Source organism: Equus caballus, chromosome 1 (genome assembly GCF_041296265.1).
Source record: "Equus caballus isolate H_3958 breed thoroughbred chromosome 1, TB-T2T, whole genome shotgun sequence".
NCBI lineage: Eukaryota > Metazoa > Chordata > Mammalia > Perissodactyla > Equidae > Equus > Equus caballus.
This window is the reverse complement of record NC_091684.1, coordinates 50,563,525-50,583,781: the sequence shown is the minus strand read 5'-3', so window position 1 is coordinate 50,583,781 and position 20,257 is coordinate 50,563,525. Positions and strand designations below refer to the sequence as shown.

Sequence of the window (20,257 nt, the reverse complement as noted above, 5' to 3'; positions counted from 1 at the left end):
CTTCATTGTTGGCAGTCAGCATATCAAACTCATTTCTGATTTTAAGAAAAATTCAAAACATGAAAAATTCCTTTAGTTCTATGTAAAGCTAACTGTATTTATTTATTTGTTTTAATATAAATTATTTTTAATGAAATGAAGGCAGAAATGTTTTAACATCCTTCTTTGGCAATGTAAGAAAGTTGAAAAGTCTCAGTTAGTTCTTTAAAATGTTTTAACTCACAAATGATGATGGATACATTGGTATTATTATAAAAAACAACTTACATTGTTATAAAAATAAAACATTAGAGATAGGATCAAAATTGATTTTACCACCACTCTCAGTCCTCTTCCATTCACCAATTGGAGTTTTCATAGGAAAAACAATAGGATGTTTTATTAAAATTTAAAGTAAATCTTTACCAGGAGGTCTTATTGCATCGCATACGTTTTTACAAGCTGCAGCCTCTAGGACACATCATTTCATTTCAACCCAATCTGGCGCCATTGAACCACTTCAGGATTTGGTAATTTTGGAATCAAGAGCAGCTATTGCACCATATCACAGGCTTATTTGAGTTATTCCTGACTCCATGATTCAACACACAGGCCTAAGATTGACTCAGTACAATGTAAATTTAGGGCTCTAGAACATTTGGAATTATCAGCTCTGCCTCTTTTTGTTACCCACCACCTTCCAACATGAAGGAAGCCGTAGTTAGCATCTGCAAACAGTTTGTATACACAGTGCTTCATATAAAGAACATGGGTTGAGGGGCTCTGTAGCTACCTGCAGGCTTTCAAACAAAGCCTGCGGATCACAAGAGAAAAGTTTCGTAATGCATAAAAGAGACAACATTAGCTTTAATGGACTGTGCAGTGGCTATCAACCTGCGCACATTTCTAACCTCAAAGTATAGTTTGTGTAAGAGACAAATCCCCACATAGTGCTTTCATATACCTTGAGTATTTCATTATCTTAAACTTTATTATTAAATTCTCAAGAAAAGAGTTTGAACAAATAATGTTTATTAATGTTAATTTTATAGATATTCCATGTAGCTCTCTCTGGAGTGGGGAAGGAGCGGGGGAGGACAAGATGTTAAAATGGCCAAGCGTCACAATGCTAGAAAAGATTTGAAGCCACTGCAGTAAAGATATACACTGCTGTTTCAGTGTTAGAGAATTGAAACTTGTATAATGATTCAAAATACAAATCTTATTTGATTGAATGTAAATGAATTTCTCACCCGTTAGGAAAGTTCAAAATGTTTATTCATATCAAAAAAGCTTTAGGAGAAAATAAAAGTACAGACAGAGAAAGTAAAGTTACAGCCTCAGGAAATTAACTCAAAGTGAAGGTTTTCGAGGCCCCAGTTCCTAGTGAAAGACAGAACATAAATGCGAGCCACGCCATTTCACTCTCAATGTCATCAGCCGACTTGGTTGGTGACTTTTGGCAAGAGAGAGAAGACAGGACCCAGGCTAACAGGAAAGGTCCAGTTTGCCTAATGAAGTAAATGAGGCTTCCACAGAGCGAGATGCTCACATTGACGAGAAACGCATCCATCATAGTCTTTAAGACTTACTCCAGCATTGTGGTATTTGAGACTTAATTTCAAGCTGAGACACCACCTTGTCAGCCCTGCTTCCGACATTCCATGTAGTCTAGCTTAGACCAGGACTGACACAATTCAGGGTGCAGTCTATGATCTTAAGCTCACTGAACACAGTGCAGCCTTCACCACAAGTGGATCTTTGCACAGCCAGTTACTGGAGCCCCAGCAGCCATTGTCTCCATAATCAGACTTCAGTTTTTCAAAAGCCTTAAAAAGAAGACTGCATCTTCCATATGAGTACAATGTATGATGTGGCAATTCTGAGAAAGATGCTTTAGTTAGTGACATTACAATCACGGCAACATAGGAAACGGAGTGGCTAGAAGCTGATATTCAAAAGATATGAATTAAGCTGTTTAAATTTTACTGATTAAAATATTCAGTTCCCCTAATAGCAGTGAGCAGAGCACATCTAGCACTCAGTTATTGGTTTCCAATACCATTCTCTAGTAAAGGTCAGAGCTCCTTGAAGAAATGGCTGAATCTAGAACTGAGGCAGGAAATATACAAGATCAGCCTGGAACATCTTGTAATGCCAAAAAGTAAGCAATCCTCCCCCCAGAAATAAGTAAATAAACAAACACATGCACAAAATGATGGGGATATGTCAAAGGGACTCAGGAATCAACTGAAAGAGTTCCCGATGGCCAAAACTGGAACAATTTGAGCAAAAATAAATAAAATAGTATTGGAGTATAGCGCAAAGTAGAAGATATCCATGAGTCTATACTGATACAAATAAATGATTAAATAAGAAGAGACAAATTTCTCAGGCAAAATCATTCCAAATAATTTATGAAAATTCTTCACCTTTAAGGAGGTGGGATATACTTCCCCTCTGCTGAAATGTGGGTTGAGCATAGTGACTTCCTTCCAAAGAAAACAGTGTGGAAAGAGGTGGAATAGAGTAACTTTACAGTGGAGAAACCTGACAAACACTGTGTCAGACAGGTGACCAAGGTCAACATCAACAGTGGCAAATCATGTTGATGATATGTACCCTTGATATGATGGGATGAAAAATAGCACTTTACCTCTGCAGTCTTCCTCCCCAAAGCATATAACCACAATCTAATCAGGAAAAAAACAGGAGACAAATCCCAGTTGAGGAACAGTCTACAAAATAACTGACCAGTTCACCTCAAAACTGTCAAGGACGTTAAAAACAAGGAAGGCCTGAGAAACTGTCACAGCCAGAGGAGCCTAAGGAGGCATGACAGCTAAAGATAATATGATATCCTAGATGGGATCCTGGAACAGAAAATGGACATTTCGTAAAAACTAAGGAAATCAGAATAAAATTAAAATACAGACTTTAATTAATAATAATATATCAATATTGGTTCACTAATTGTGACAAATGTACCATACTAACATAAGACGTTAAAAATAGGGGAAATGCTTGCTACAACACAGATGGACCTTGAAGGCATTCTGCTAAGTGAAATAAGCCAAAGGAAGACAAATACCGCATCATCTCACTGACATGTGGAATTTAAAAAACAGAACAAAACAAAAAAACCCACAAAAAACTCTGAACTCATAGATATGGAGAACAGATTAGTGGTCGCCGGAGGTGGGGGGTGAGGGGTGGACAAAATGGGTGAAGGTGGTCAAAAGGTACAAACTTCCACTTATAAAATAAATACTGTAATGGACAGTATAGTGACTATAGTTAATACCATATTGTATATGTGAAAGTTGCCAAGAGAATAGATCTTAAAAGTTGTCATCACAAGAAAAAAAAAATTTGTAACTGTGTGGTGATGGATGGTCACCAGACTTATTGTGGTGATCATTTTGCAATATATAAAAATATTGAATCATTATGTTGTACACCTGAAGCTAATGTTATATTTCAACTATATCCCAATTTAAAAAAAGAAAATATAGTAAAAAAAAAAAAATAGGGGAAACAGTGAACTCTGTACTATCTTCACAATTTTTGTATAAATCTAAAACTGTTCTAAAATTAAAGTTTATTTTTAAAAACTGTTCACTTGCAGTATTACATACCGGAAGAGGCGCCAAACAATGCTTTATTTTAACATGATAACTGAGGACAGGGAGGGTAAATCACGTTTACTAAGTATTGTCCCTAAGAAACAATGAATTTGTACACTTTCTTAGTTTTAAGCCTAGCTTTTTTTCAGTTGCCTTATTTAAATGTGTATCCTCTCTTGTACCGTTAGTCTTTCATATGCTCAGAATTAAAAGACTCATTTTGAAACTAAAACATTGTCATTAAGATTTTCTAGCAAGTATGCTGTCAGTGTCTTTTGGATCAATATAATCTATAGAGGTAAAAAGTTATCAGAGCAAGTAAAAGATTCAGTAAGCTCTTTATAATATACTATTCGTTAAGATTTTGTGGAGATTAAAATGATCTTGCGAATGTAATACCTCTAAAACATTTTTTCATACACAGAATTGTAAAATTTATATAATTTAGGCAATTTTAATATTTTGATTTATTCTAGAAATTCAAATGTACACATAGGAGGAGAAGTGGCTGGCTTGGCGCAAGTAATAAAGACCTATGGCTTGCCATTCTTTTGGCTTATCTTCAGCTAAGGCCCTTAGTGGAATGAGGAGGCAGGTTCATCAGACCATGAAAAAGTATCGCAATGGAGTAGGACAGGCAATATCTCTCTTCTCTTTCCCTTTGAAAAGCCTTATTAGGGACCTAAATGTTTTAAGCTAGTGTGCTTTGCCACTAGAGTTGTTTCTCCTTGTAGTCTTTCTCTGCTGTGTCTATGGTGAGGACCTTAACACTACTAACGGACAATTTTGATGTCGTTTTATACGTGGGGGTATCAAGATATTCAATGCATAAGTCCCACAATAAACCAAATGGTTAATTTAGGAAGAAATGAATAGTCTCATTAAAATGTGCAGTCTGCTCACACTAAAGTGACTGCTTTTTTTTGTTATTAGACTATCACAGAGAAGCACAAAATGAATGTTCCAGAAACGATGAATGAAGTTCTTGACATGTCCGATGACGAAGGTATGAAAACGTCCTTTGAGTTCATAATTAGTAAGAAGGACTGTGGAATTGTTTCCTGAAGAAAGTTCATTGTAAAAATATTTTTAAAAACATTAAAATGCTTTGTTGTAGTATCAAGAGTATGCATTTTTCACCCACTTATACTGTTCACTTAAATCATGCAGTTCGTAAAGCCAACGCCCCTGAAATGCTCAGTGATGGTGAATATATCTCAGATGTTGAAGAAGGTATTTGCAAATATTTATTGTGATGAAACTTAACTACCAGCTTTATCTTCCATTTCTTATCTTTGAAATGTAACACTTCCTTGAGTTACTAACTTTTCATTTTATCTTGAGATTACTAATTTATGTACCATTGAAACAGCGCGTATGTGGTATTACTGATTGTCTTCTTTTAGTCTCTTTGAATCACCTCTCCTTGAACCCATTTTCCCCATTTGAAAATACAAGTGTCACTAATTATCTGGATTACTTTCTATTTGTTTCTATTAAGCAGAAAATTGATGTTTTTATTGTTTACATCTGAAAATCTAGAAAGGGAAAACTGATTAAGGTATATAGCTAAAATATTTTTTATGTAAGAGAAGGTATCCTTATCCTTATAGGTAGGGGATTAAATGTCCATTCTAAGATTTACTCTAAGCTTTGCAGCAAAAGCAGCTTTTGATCTTGAACTAATAAGAAAACTCAGCCTGAACAAAACTCTTTCAAAATATAAATTTTTAATATTGATTTCTTGAAAGAGATCAAAATATAAATGATTGTAGCTATACTTCATGTTCTTAAAAGAAACTTCGTTTTCTGCCTTACTTAAAATCAAGACATGTGACCAGGTCTTGATATAAAGAGATATTAATCAGTGACATCTTTAAAAGTTTCATTGGACAACTAGCATTTTTACGATGAATGAATATTATGAAGATGGCAATTTTTGGAGATTTGTTCAAATAATGAAATGTTTACTTACAGAATTTATATTTATTTTTCTTTGTTGCATTATTTGACTCTCCAAAACTACTCTATCGTATTGCTCCCTCTGTTTGCCATCTCTCATGCAGTATTTTTCTCTTGGGTCAGTCTTACTGTTGCTAGTCTTTCTCTGCCTTTAGGTAATCTTCCCTATTTTAATTACCAGTTCCTTCTTTGATTTGCAAAAATTTTATTGAAAACCTAAATAGTGGAAAAACTTACCTGGTCCAAAGTCACTTTAGCTTTCTCAATGTCCAATGACTGCCTACTGTAAGTGCATTGTGGCTGGGGACTGCATCTAAAAAAGCTAATGCCCTGATGTCTTTTGGGGACCTGGGAGGGCCTGTTTCATTGTTTGTAAATTTTCTTTTGATAAATGTTACAGGCTTTTACTCATCATTTTTCTTTCTTTTTCTCTAAAACATCAACTATATGTTTACCTCTGTTTATCCCCAAACGGATAATATTTGTATCGTCTTTAGAACTTTGAGTAGTATGTCTTACTGTCATATTATATTTCAGTGTCTTCTAATGCAACATTTTCAGAGTAATTTCTTATGTGCAAAAGGTAAAAGAAAAATGATGTTCTCACATAGATGTGTATACACACAAAACAATGTCAAAAGTACATTTTTCAAATGAAATTATTATGAAATATAATATGAAAATCACAGACCTAAAAACTTGCTAGTTTTTAGAATATCCCAAAATAGCCACACCGATGAGAGGCTAAGTTTGAATGGACTATATAACAGCCTTTACATGTGGATAACTAACTAAATAACTTCAAAAAAGGAGAAATTTTGAATCTCTTAATTGGAAGATAATTCATTTAGCTGTTTAACTAGAAATGACAGTCATTTCCTTTAGGTTTATCTCAGTTTGGGAATTTGAAATTAATAAGCAAATTTTAATTCTCGTTTTATCCATCTTTCTTTAAACTTGGCCATTTGCTTTACGGATGTGTACACGGGCTGTTGGAATCAAATGGCTTTTGATTTCATAATGTTGTAGAATTTAATGTTGAAAGGGGTTGCTTAAAGGTCATTCAATCTGAGCAACAACCATCCAGTGCTGAAATTACCTCTGTAGAATCTTCTGCTTAGGAGGCCCTTTGCCCAAATGCCTCAATGATGGGAATCCTCTCATTCTCAGACTGCCTATTCCATTTTGAACAACTATGACTTCAAAAATTCTTCATTTTATTGAGCATCCTTCTCATTGATTCAGGCTTCTACTCATTGATTCAGGCTCTGATATATTTGGAACTATTTAAAACAAAATCTGCCTCTTCTCTGTAACAATCTTTCCAATATTTAAAAACACTTCCATATTTTTTCTTAGTTTTTTTTCCTCCAGGCATATTATCACCACTTCCTTCCACTGCTCCCTCACCATCATGGTCAGTCTCCTATGTACATTTCAATAAGTCTATATCCATCTCAAATTGAGGTGGCCAGAACTGAACACTATATTCTAGGTGTAGTCTGATTAAAGCAGAGTGTAGCAGGGTTATTGCTTTGTCCATGGAATATATTAAAAATGTATTATTGAAGACTAAGATATTTTGAGGTTATAGCGTACACTTAATTTGACATATTAATATTCCTATCAGCTAAAGTCCCTAAATTTTGCTTGCATGTGCTCCGGTAAGCCAGATTTGCCCTATCATGTATTTACATCATTCTCTGCTGCATAACCTAGCATTTTTATATTCCTCCAAATCCCAAAACAAATCATTTTGAAATTTTAATTCTAAAAGGACCCCTGCAACTTTAATGATAGTTTTTACATCTGACTCACTTGCCGGATAGTCTTGCTGGAGCTTTGCCACTGTAATTGGATTTGGTGCTGCTTGTTTCAGTAAGCCCTTATGGATAGGAGCAAATGTTTATTTCGATGAAACCACAAGCGTGTTGTAGATATCTCTCTCTATAAGAACTAGTAGGACATCATCACACTGGTATCCTTTGGTGCTGAGGCTATCAATGGCTTTTACAAGCAAATCGAAATAATATGCAACGTATACTGCCAATTTTTCTCAAGAAAGAAAAGAAGAATGAGTTTGTAATATGGGAAAATATAATTTTAATCCTAAATTATAAAAATTGAATAAATACTAAGGAAACAGTGTCTTTTCCTTCTCCTTCTTTCTCTTTTCCTGTTTCTTTGTTTTCTCCTTTCTTAGGTCCACTATGAGAAATTAGTAAAGGTGAAAGAGTGTTTGGATTAATTTCACACACACACAAAAAAAATTCAGAAAAACAAGGTTAGACTATGTTATCAATTAATGACCTAGGGGAACAATGGAACCAAGTTACAGAGTTGACAAAGGTCGAAGTACTAGCAACGCAGAGCAGTGGAAGAAAAGGAGATAAAGCAGTCTTCTCTAAGGCAGGGGGGTAAGCCCACACGTTACGCAGGTGAGGGGTAAGCAGAGCTCCTCGGGGGGCAGACCGATGCACAAAGATCTTAATGCTCTACTGTCTTCTTTCCCAGATAATATGTTACATACATATAAAGTTAATCTACATACAAACTAATATCTTGATTCTAGTGCTGGTTATATTCTTATGTTTTGCGAGTCTGTTTATAATTAAAAAGAAAGAAAAGAAAAGATGAAAGAGAGAGGAGAGATAGGAAGAAGGAAAGAAAGGAGAGTGGATGGGAGGGAGGGAGGGACGGAGGAAGGAGAGAAGAAAATTGAAATTAAGGTTCAAGTTGTATTCTAGTTTGGGTACCCCTCCCAGGAGATTTCACAGGTGGCTTTGGTTCAATGCTGATTTTAAATTGTAAATTCCTATAAAATATATTTTGGAAATTTTTTTTACATGCATAAAATGTTATTTTAGCTTGCAGAATTCTAATGAGTTGGGTTATAGTAACAGATTTAAAGACTATAGATGGAACATAATGAGAAATGGAATTAAGCCATGGAAAGTAAAAACCAAAAAGGCAGCTTTATGAAAAAGGATTATGAGACAACTGGGTGAGACAAATGCTTCCTGGGAAGAATTATTTAATTCTTAGCTACTCACAATTTTGATAAGGCTGCAAAATCTCTCTCAGGATCAAATGCAGACACATTTGATCCTGAAAAGAAATATTAAAAGAAAAAAGTAAGAGGCTAAGTACATGTGCAGTAGAAATAATTATTGATAAGTATAGGTTTGAGATATAATAAAGCAATAAAATTTCATCAGATGTTAGAGTGACATCAAGGGTGAGGAGAGTCATGCCCAGCTCACCTTTGTGCCAAATCCAGTGCCCAGTGGAAGCCACAGGAAATTGAATCCACAGATTTCAAAGAACTGAAGGGTGGCTCAGTATCATGTAGCACATGCTCACCATTATACTGATGAGGAAGCAAAATCCAAATAAACGTCGAGTGGCTTGCCCAACCAGCTGAGTGGCAGAGGTGAACAAGAAGACAGATGTGACAATCTGTGGTTTTAGATCACCTCTTCCATGGCTACTCTAACATGATTTGTTTTCTTATATACAGAACCCAAGAATGTATTTTTGAAGTGTCTAAAAAAATGTGCTTAGGAAAAGGAACAAATGCTTTTGGAAATTATCACCCAGTAATAGTAATTATTTGTTAAAGACCTTGATGAGACTACAGTGGAAGTGGTATACCTTCCTCTGACCATCTTGGCAAAAGAATATGCAGACCAAGATGCAAATTCAAGTAAAATAAATACAAACACAATTTAGAATAGATTAAGAATTCAAAGCAAGTAGTTTTCATAAACATATCCAAGTATTCTCAGTCAGGAGAGAATAAGTAGAATTTGACTTGGCACAATCTGAAACTCAAAGAAGGAGGGGAAATTACTTTGGGAAACGTGAAGCCGGATATCAAGAAAACAACCAGGAAAACCCCCTGTAGGACCCCCTCCTCACTGAATGCCTCAGACTATCTTGTTATCCTAATCAGACTCATAAATAAATCCGACCATTATGTTTTTAGCTCTCTAGATCTGGGAAGAAGCCTTGGAGATTAGTTTGCTCCCAGGTGGTCCAATTCGGTGGTGGTTGTTAGGCAGAAATTGTTCTTCACCTGAAATTTTAACATTTTACAATACCTATTAAATCATAACATCTAGCATTTTGCCTGATATTTCTCTGCTTGCAATTGACCTTTCAAATAGACACTACCTAATTGCTTGCTACTCTCAGCAATGAGGTCAAAATGAAATACCAGAAGCAGAGACTAAATTATTCTCTGTTGTATCCCCAGAAGCTAGTGTAGTGCCTGGCACACAGCACATCTTCAGTATGTGTTTAGACAGTTGCATCAAAGTGGAGGGAGACTCAAGGAAAGGATGAGAACTCAAGGAAGGGTTTCTGAGAACAGGCAGGATGGAGAAAATTTGCCTGCCATGCTCCCTTTTCCTTCCGTTAAACCCCTGCTCACTGAGACAGTCCTAGGCTATGTATGGAATCGATAAATAACTTTATGAGGACTCGCCCAAGGTACATCTGCATCCCAAAGAATAGTTACTGAATGTAAAAGAATTTCCAGCTAAAGAAAAAGATCTGTGAACTGGGACAGAGGCCTTTATTCTAAAACAGACTCCATCCTATCTTTGCTATCCTATCTTTGAAACTGGAATTCTTTAGTGATTTTCATCCATACATATCCACTTACCCAGCCATGTACTTGATGTTTCCATTTAGATTCTCAGATAATCTTAACTCATCTTGCCCGTAATATACTTCTCCAAAGAGGGTCTCTTCCCACCCTTCTCCATCTCCATAAATGGCTCCACCACCCAAGCCAAAACCCGTGGTTACGTGTAATCTCCCTTTTCCTACCACTCATATCCAGGCCATCAGCGAGTCATATCAGTTCTACATCCCGAATACATCTCACATCCCTCTTCTCCACATTGCCACTGGCACCACCCAATCCCACCCACCATTTCTCCCATGGAATACTACAGGAGCCTCTTTACACATCCTCACTTCTACTCTTTCGCCATAGGCCCAGCTTTCTGCAATCTTTTAAAAATATAAATTGGATCATGTTATTCCATTCCCCAGCTTAAAACCCTCCCAAGCTTAGAATCATGTTTTTAAGATTCATTCATGTTGTTGCATATAATTGTAGTTTGTTCATTTTCATTTCTATATAATATTCCATTGTATGCCTGTACATAATTAAGTTCTCCATTCTACTTTTGATGGAGGTGCGGGTTGTTTCCAGTATGGGGCTGTTGCAAACAAAGTTCCTATGTACCTTCTTAGATGTGTCTCCTGGTGCACATATGCATACATTCTGTAGGGCATAGACCTACCATTGTAATTGCTGGGTTGCAGGTTATGCAAAGACAATAGAATTCACCAAAACCAGGTAATGATAAACTAGGATTGTAAAATTAGATAGTGAGGCTATTAAAAAAACAAGGAAAAGAATATCATAAAGTGATTGCCATGAGGAGGGGGGAGGAGGCCGTGTTGGGAACGGGGCTGTAGGAGGCTTCTGAGGTGCTGACGTCCTGTTTGTTAACCTGGATAGTATTTATTCTGTAACAATTTGTTAAAATGTCTGTTTCGGTTTTATGTACTCATCTGCGTGGTTGCTATATTTCATGATAAAGTAGCCTCTCCTCTATATAATACAAATTCCCCCCAAAATAAATACAAAATATTTACAAAAATAAATACAAAATATTTGTATAAACACAAAACTAAAATAAAAACCTCCCAACGCTTTACATTGTACTTGGAATAAAACTCAGGCCCATTCCGTGTTTGCTAAGTCCTGTGTGATATGGCCCCTGGCTACCTCTTTTCATTCTCCTCTCAATCACGCGTTTTGATTTCTTCCTAATATTCATCTGAATTTACTAGTCATTAATTTCAGAGGGCAGCAGACTTTTTCTGTAAAAGGCCAATGGTAAATATTTTCAAATTTTCAGACCATATGGTCTCTGTCCCAACTACTCTACTCTGCCTTTGTACTAGAGACAACACAAAAGCAGTCAGAGACACACCTAAACAAAGGGGCATGGTTGTGTGACAATAAAACTTGATTTACAGAAATAGGCAGGAGGCTGGGTTTGGCCCACAGACTGTAGTTTGCCAACTTGTGATTAATTTCATTTTCTTTCAAAGTAGACTGTTAGCTCCATGGAAGAAGAGCTGTCTTGCACACTGTCATGGTACCTAGGACATATACATACAATCCCTCACTCATGGATGGCCGTGTCCACTTGGTTCACTCCACACCGTTACTTGTGTCTCCATCCCCCGACAGGATTCCATATAAATGAACACGCTCAACATCACAAAGAAGGTGTTTACGATTTATTGAGCCCTTTCTATGTACTAAACATTAAGCTTTATACATTTCATGCGTTATGTCATTTAATCCTCACAGTGATCGTTAGAGCCATTGGTATTGCCATTTTCTAGATATGGAAAATCAGCTCCAGCAAGCTTAAGGATCTTGATCAAGATCACACAAGTCAGTGCAGGGGCTTACTCAAATCCCTATCCTAACGTCAAACATCTGACATCTACTCTCACATCAATGGTGCCTGATAACTTAGATAAGAATCCCACAACTGTTGGATTATTGTGAGTTTTAAATGAGATAATGTATAAAGGGTTTAGCCCAGAGATCCCAGTAAATGTTAGTTATAAGGTACCTTATCTTGCTTAATTTTCTCAAAGTAGTTGAGAGCATATTGGTGCTATTATTACTCCTAATTTACATTTAGTCCTAATTTAAGGCCCTAATTTAAAGTTTTATTAGTCCTAATTTACATTAAGGAATGTGAGGCTCAAAGAATTTAAGACATTTGTTCAGGTTCACATAGCCAAGCATACTGGAATTTGAATTTAGATTTTTTGCTTCGACTTTCTACTCAATGAGATGCTGTAAGAGAACAGATAAAGCAACAAGGAAATTCAAAAGAAGGGGAGATTACTGAAGGCCTCAAGAAGGAAGCATTTTAAGGAACAGATAGAATGTGGACAAGCAGAAATTTGGGGCAGTGGGGAGGGGTAGAAGGGTGGAGACCAGAAAGAAGTGTTCCAAGTTCAGAAAACTTTGGTCAAAGTGTCAGACAGGAAAGCAGAGGACCCCACAGAAGAGCCCAGCATACAGGGGTGGGAAAGCCGGACACCAGCCTGGATGAGGACCCCAGGAAAGGGCATAAGGAAGAAGGGAAATGGTTCTAGAAAACTCCAGGCACACTGACATTTAAGAGGAAGAGGAATGCCAAAGTATGTGGAGAGGAAGTGGTGAGCAATGGAGGGAGAAAACCAGAAGCATGGGTTCTAGTGAAAGCCCGGGAGAAACTCCCCTGGGAAGGTCCAATCAGATGAGCACAGGCAACATAGGAGTCCCTGGTGACCTCAGCAGCTGCTACATCCATAATATCAAAGATATAGACACAGAATAGAGTAATTCTACTGTAGTGTGAGTAGTTTTTTTTCCAAGAAGCTGCGACTGAATGAGTAGCTGGAGTAGCCTGTGGAATGAATGGGTACAGGGATTGTTGTAGGAGACGGCAGAGCATTAAGGATGCTTATTGACTAAGGACAATAGGTTTTTTCACTTGCCCAAAACACGTTGTAATAATTTGAATATGATCCCTCCCCAAATCATTTTTATTTTAGTCCCTGCCCATCTACCTAGAAAGTCTAACCTGCTTCATGTGGAAGTGGGTCCTAATCTGGCACTCCTAGCCCCCTCCCCCTCACATTGGGATCCTTACTTCAGAGAGAAGAAAGTGGGACATCAGCATTGAGAACACATGGGCAAGGGGGAGGCAGAGTGGTGGGCAGAGAACCGGGAACAGGAAGGGCTGGAGAAACAAGGGAAGATGTTACAAATGAGAAGGGGTGGTCCGACCGACCACCTGGGCCAGAACTGCAATGAGGATGAGAACTGACAACAGGTGCCACCTATCTCTACCTTGCATGTACTCAGCTTTTAGGCAGAGGTAGGAAATAGAAAACGAACCAATGAACAGGTGTTTGTTGCCCTGCACAATGAAAAGCTGTTGGCATAAGAGAAGGAAGAGGTCAAATCCTTGCCCACAGAGGGTATACGATCCTGATACTCCTTTATACCCGGGGACAGTGGACATGTTCCTGCTTTGTGCACGTGGTCCTTATACACCTAAGTAATGAAGAGCCAAGACTAATAAGGTCTGGATTTGGAGTTGAGGCTAGATGAAAATCCTAAGGAAAAATGAACAGAAGAAAGAACCACTTGGCACGGCACTGCCACCTTGAATTTAGCTACCTAATTTCTCTGTAATTCAGAAACAACATTTTAGTGCCTGATTTAACAGGGCTAGTTTATAGCTAGTAATTTATTCATTGTCTGGTCTTCTTGAAAAGTGGCATAGGTTTGAGATAATGAGAACAGCATACGTCACCTTGTGCTCTTTCTACCTGTGTTCTATCTTTAGTCTCAGGTGTTCATTTGACCGAGTCAGTGTAATGTCTAATTTTACTTAGATGACTGAGGGTAATTTCTGGATTAGGGTTAAGGAGTACAGATAAGAGTATGAAAAAATTATAGTGTCTATCCCAACATTGTCTTTTTCTACCTCTTCCCCCGAAAGACACTGAATTCTTTTTTCTTTCTGGGATGGGTTTGTTTATTCACCCAACCAAGATCACAGGGGACGTTTTTCATTGCTACATCTGGAAAAGTGCCAACACTGAGTCATGCATGCTTACTTTAGAAATGATATCTAGCCTGGATTAAGAAGCAGTAAACTTCTATACAATTTTTAAAATGAAGCACATCTAGCTACGAAAAAACAGAATAATGTTTAAGAGTAAAGAATCAAATTGAATTTGTACTTTAAAAAAAATCAGCCTCAACAGAGAGTCATTTGTTCTGTAGGATAACAGCAACTTGTTCTTGTTGGTTAAGAGATGTACAAACTTTGCCATTTAAGCCTGATTCCTTTTGGCCACCTATGAAGCCAGGATCTTATACGCACCTGGAGCTAGGGAAGGGAAAGAAAGAATCCAGCCAAGGGCCCTCCCATGAGAGGTACATGAATCCCTTAAAATAACACACACTTCTTTAGCCTTCTTAAGACCGCCTGTTTCACCCATTGCTCAACTAACCATTTTCTCAACTTTACCCCATTGTTGTCACATACATTGAGAAGAAAAGCAAGAAACTATTATATTCTAGCACTTAATGTTTATCTTTTGAAACAAGACCCACTGCCACCGGGAGATGCTGGAAAACAAAGAGTTAAAGTGAAAGCCCGCACTTGCTCATTCCTGACTGAGGGGGCAGGGGGAGAGTGAAGGGGGCCGGGAGAGAGGGCTCACTCCCTTCTTTACCTTGGGTTTGAGGCTGTCAGCATCTCTCTGAGCCTTCAACCATCCCAGAAGATAATGGAGTCATGAGCCCTGGTCCTCCAGCCTGACATAGAAGTACAGTCAAGTGTCGCTCTACCCATCTTTACTCACACACCCTCCATTCAACATCTACCAGATCTACTCAACCCAGTGTGATACCCTCTTGCTTTGAGCTCTTGTAATACCTTGTAATTTCTTTTGTGCATTTTCTGTCATTGTGGTGTGGTGGTTAAGAGCTTGAGTTCTGCAAGCTGACTCCATAGGTTCTAATCCAGACTCAACCACTAACTAGACATGTGAATTCTGAAAAATAACTGAACTTCTCTGAATCTGTTTCTTAATCTACAAAAGGGAAATAATAGTACCTGCTGCATAGGGTTGAGGATTAAATGATATGTATGTATAAAGTGCTCAGCACAGTGTCTAGCACATACAAAACACTAACTAAATTGCAGCCAGCAGGAGGAGGAGTACAGGATTTGTATTGTTGCTTGTGTCCCGGTCTTAATTTCTTTACTAGGGAGTAAATGCCTCGAAAGCAATAGTTGGCTTTGCTCATAACATACATCCTAGCCCAGTGCTCTACTGTCTCGCTACTCCAAGTGTGGTCTGCAGTCACCTGGGAGCTTGTCTACATGCTGAATCTCACAGCCTACCCTGGACCTGTGGAATCAGTATCTGCAGTTTAACAAGGTCCGCAGGTGACACAAACATACACATCAACATTTGAGAAACACTGCACTGGGTTCATTGAATTCAGTTGCTGAAGCTGATATTTTAATTCCGGTGTTTCCCACTAGGATAACAGAGGCTTAATTCTGTCGAATCAATACTGCCATTTGATAACTGTCATTTATTTGTAAGGATCCTTTATACCAGTGGCTATCAAAGTGGGGTCCCTGGACCAGCAGCATCAGATTCAATTCGGAACTTGTTAGAAATGCAAATTGTCAGGTGATTCTAATGCGTCCTACAGCTTGAGAACCACAGCTTTAGAACATTGGGAAGCTACCAGAAGTACCACATTAATAATGTGCATCTCCTTCCTGCCTTATTTCATTTCTTCTGTTCCATCTCTTAAAGAGACAAGTGTAAAGTACTGAGTTTCCTCTCCATGTTTGCCTGCTATTTTCTGATGTATGGAAAACACAGCCTATTTGACTTATCTGTAGTACTTGTGTTTTGTTTTGTTTTTGTTAATTTTATTCGTTTTTTGAATAGGTGATAGATGCACATGGTATAAAATTCCCAAGGTACAAGTGTTTACGGTGAAAAGTAAGTCTCCCTCCTTGTCCTCACTCCAGTAATATAGCTGCCATCTCCAAAGGCAATCACTGAACTTTCATTGCACACATTTATTGAGCACCTACTCTGTGCCAGGCACTGTTCTTGGCACTGGATATGGCACAAACAGACAAACCTCTGCCTTCATGCAGCTTACATTTTGGTTGCCAATTTCTTGTAGTATTTTTTCAATTGCATAGCATATTGCAGTGGTTAAAAGTAGGGCCCTGCAGTCAAACCAACTGATTTTGAATGCAATTTTCCCCATATTCTAAATGATCTTGGGTTATTTGCTCCACCACTGTGAACTGGGTTTTCTTTATCTTGAAATGGAGATAACAAATCTATTTTATAAGGTTGTAAGAATAACATGAGACAATACTTATAAAGTACCAAACAGTGCCGAGAACAGAGTAAATGCTCAATAAATTCTGATGTTGATTATAATGATGTGATCTCATTCTACTATTCTATAATGTAGACTAGAAATGGTTAAAGGATTTATTTTCTCAATAGTTTTCATTTCCTCTCTTTGCTATGCAATGATCAAAAAAAATCACTTTTTTCAGAACAAGGACAGTGAATTTAAGTCTTCAAAATTCTGATCGTTAACTGCTTGTCTGTAACACTATTTGCTGAGTTCTATTCAGAAATCAACTCTTAATAAATCAGTAGAGTATAGAGACTATGTTCCTTTTTATTCTTTATAATCTAGCATTTTTTTAAATCCCATGTAATTTGAAGGTTTTTCTACCATTAATTCATTTTTTTACTATTGTTCATAGTTTTGTGCTATTAACGTCATACTTTATAATGTTACAAAATACATTCCTTGGGGAGATTATTTCATAGCAGAGGAAGTAAGCACTTTGAGCAGCGTTTTTGACAATGTAATTTGGTATAGTTACTTTAAGGAACTTTCTTCATGATTCCAGTCTCCAGCCTTATGGGAAAACAACTTTCAACCCCTGGAAAAGCAACAAAAATATTCTTTGGTGATGATCTTAAGGTGGAAAACGTTAGAAAAAAATTACATACAAAAATGAAAAAAAGAGAGAGAAGAAAAGAACTCCCAGGGCATGAAAACACTTTTAAATGTTAGGCCAAGAACTGTTTCCTTTATTCAGCATAAAAAGGATCGTTAGAGGGCAAAGATTGCAAGGAAGGTGGATTACGGATATTCCACCAGGTACTGACGCCGGACCATTGACTTGGAATCTAATAAGGAATGAGGGCACACCTATTTGACCAACCACAGTCCTGATAATCATTTAATATAGTCTCTTTCTTTGTCTTCTTTGTTCCTGATTCTATTTTGTATTCTTTCCTGGTAGACAAAGTGTATGGATCTTTGAAAGGTTGATTGCGGTACAGAAAACCTCTTCTCTTAACCTAGTCATGTTAGGAGGACTAGAAAGAGGGATAAGCTGGGAAATTGAAGTGAAATGCTTCTGAATGGCTTTTATTATTTGTTTAATGGTGAGATCAAGGTAGATTTGCGGTGTTTTGTGTCCTTTTTTAAGCATTTTCCAGCCTCTGGTATTTTATTGTCAGAAATGGAATAACAATAAGTGCTCATAATTTTGACAGGCATAAAGTCAATACTAAATTGATGAGGCTCCTCTAGTAGCAGTTACTCCTACACTTCTCCTGGACTTTGTCTACGCTAATCATATAACACACTACAGAGCTAGCTCTAATTTATTAGGGATGCATTAGGCAACCAGTGTGTGACCTCTTTGGCTTACCTTTGGACCTTGTCATTTCTCATTCTTCTCTGTTTCTACTACTTATTACAGTGTATCAACCCATATCTTAAACTCAGTGGTTTAATTTATCATTATCTCCCATGGTTGTGTGAATTAACTGGGCTCAGCTGGGTTCTTGCGATCTTTCATGAGATTGCAGTCAGATAGCAGCTAAGGCAGGAGTAACACGGTGGGATGTTCAACATGGTGTCTTCATTCAAAGGTCTGTGGCCTCAGCTAGGACGGCTGGAACAGCTGAGGGCTGACTAGGCATCTCTCTCTCTCCATGCTGCCTCTCCATATGGCTACTTGAGCTTCTTTACAGCATGGCGGTCTCATGATAGTCAGATTTCTTACATTGGGATTGGCTTCCCCCAACAAGTTTTCCAAGAGACTCACGTAGAAACTGCACAGTTTCTTTGAATTCAAACTCAGAAGTCATGCAAAATCACTTCCCCTGCATTTTGTTGTTCAAAAATCAAGCCAGCCCAGATTCAAGGAAGGGTACTACACAAGGACACCAATAGAAGGAGACATGGTTCATTGGAGAGGGCATCTTTAAACACTCACTGCCACTTCCTCTTTGCCAGAAAATAGTCAAATTTATGTATAACACCACTGTTATACTCCTGTGCCAAACACTTCTAGGAAACATAAATCCACACAAGTACTTCTTAGAAAGTGAAAATTTGTGGTTCTTATATATATATATATATACACACACACTAAATATATCTGATATCGTGTGAGTGTTGTCCACTAATAGAATTAACTTTGTTGGCTTATACACACTTGTATCTGTTGATCAGAAGCTGCCATTAATCAAAATATTATTGGATTATATAATGAATTAGAAGCAGTTAATAAGTCACTCAGTACAATTCATCTCCTTCCTTTCTAATCTTTGGTACAGTAGTGTGTTGTACTATCCAATAATTATAGAATATTTTGTTTATTGAAAGCAGAGTGAGTTATATTTTGTGTATTGAAAGGAGAGTGAGTTTTGTTGTTATTATTCATTTCATTCATTCAATCAACAAATATTTGTTGAGTACCCATTATGAGCCAGGCCCAGTGTTAGGCAATGGAGAGCAGGGACAATTTGCTGCTATGGTTGGATTTTGCCCTTACCAGTATCAGTAGTAGCAATTTAAATGCTAACTATATAAGTTCATGCATTCAGATGCCTGGGCACTAGAGAAAGCTGTGTTACAGAACATTACTAACAGTTAGTGCTGATTAGGTCCTTATTTTATGCATTATTTTATTTAACGCCCCCAGGAGGTCTTAGGATAGAGGCAGAGTTATTATCCCAATTTTGTAGAGGTTGAAACTGTGACCACAGTGACTCAGAGTAAACAGCATTCCAAAGGTCACCTAATTAGTCAATGGTGGAGCTTGGGCTGGAATCCAGAGCACCTATGATGCAAACGGCATTCAAATAATACACTGGCCTCTATTTCTAAATTCCATGCCTTTTAAGAAATGATTTCACCATTCTAAAATGTAAATGCATAATTACTTAATATCATAGAGCTATTTTAATTAATCTTTGGCCAAATGTGTTGACAGCTCCCACCCCGACCCCAGTTCCGGGGTTCTTTTGGTTTCACGGTGACCATTTCTGAAGTCTAAGAAGGATGGGTAAAGAATAGAAGCTTAATTTTACTGAAATTTTACTGTCTAACAGTTATCAAGCTTGATGAGACAAAAGGGTGCTAAGTTGCTGTGGCACGTAGATGGAAAAAAAGCAAAACCACCAACCTCTTTAATAAAAGTAATCATGAATTCCAAAAGTATTTATGGAGCACTTAGAATATGCCAGGCCCAGGAGAATTTGGTTCCTATTCGAGAAGATCTCACCATCCAGTGGGAGAGACTAAGTAGATGTTTTTACTGGCAGTACACTCTGAGAAGGGAAGCCCACCGGAGGGACACCTAACTTAAGATGGTGGGTAGAAGGAGGGGAGGAGTTCTAGAAAGAGTCAAAGATTTGAGAAATTACTCAGGTGAAGAAGAGGGGGAAAGGTCCATCGAGAGTGCACCTTTAGGTTCAAGTCGAAAGAGTGTCAGGACTTGTAGTGACTGAACTAATTCTGTACAGCAGAAGGGTAGGATGCATGTGGAGGAGTGGCCAGAGAGAGGCTGGACAAGAAGTCAAGGGGCAGGAACATCTCATTGCAGTCCTTGTCAGGAAGTTTGAATGAGTGACAGTCACTGAATAAGACTTTGCTAGGTATTTTGGATTTTAAGTGCAGACATGGAAAACAGATTAACATTCAGACATTTTCT

At 37.7% G+C, this 20,257-nt stretch overlaps 1 protein-coding gene across 50 annotated transcripts in view; it reads left to right on the top strand.

Annotated features, from left to right (window-relative positions):
* ANK3 (ankyrin 3) overlaps positions 1 to 20,257 on the top strand; it is a 627,813-nt gene that overhangs the window by 504,069 nt on the left and 103,487 nt on the right. For 19 of the 50 annotated variants that reach the window (XM_070225383.1, XM_070225267.1, XM_070225444.1 and 16 more), the window contains 3 exons: positions 4,539 to 4,611; positions 4,776 to 4,838; positions 16,155 to 16,208. In XM_070225383.1, coding sequence (XP_070081484.1) covers positions 4,539 to 4,611; positions 4,776 to 4,838; positions 16,155 to 16,208 — 190 coding nt within the window. The remainder of the gene's footprint in view (positions 1 to 4,538; positions 4,612 to 4,775; positions 4,839 to 16,154; positions 16,209 to 20,257) is intronic. The other 31 variants (XM_070225362.1, XM_070225429.1, XM_070225373.1 and 28 more) reach the window with 3 other exon arrangements.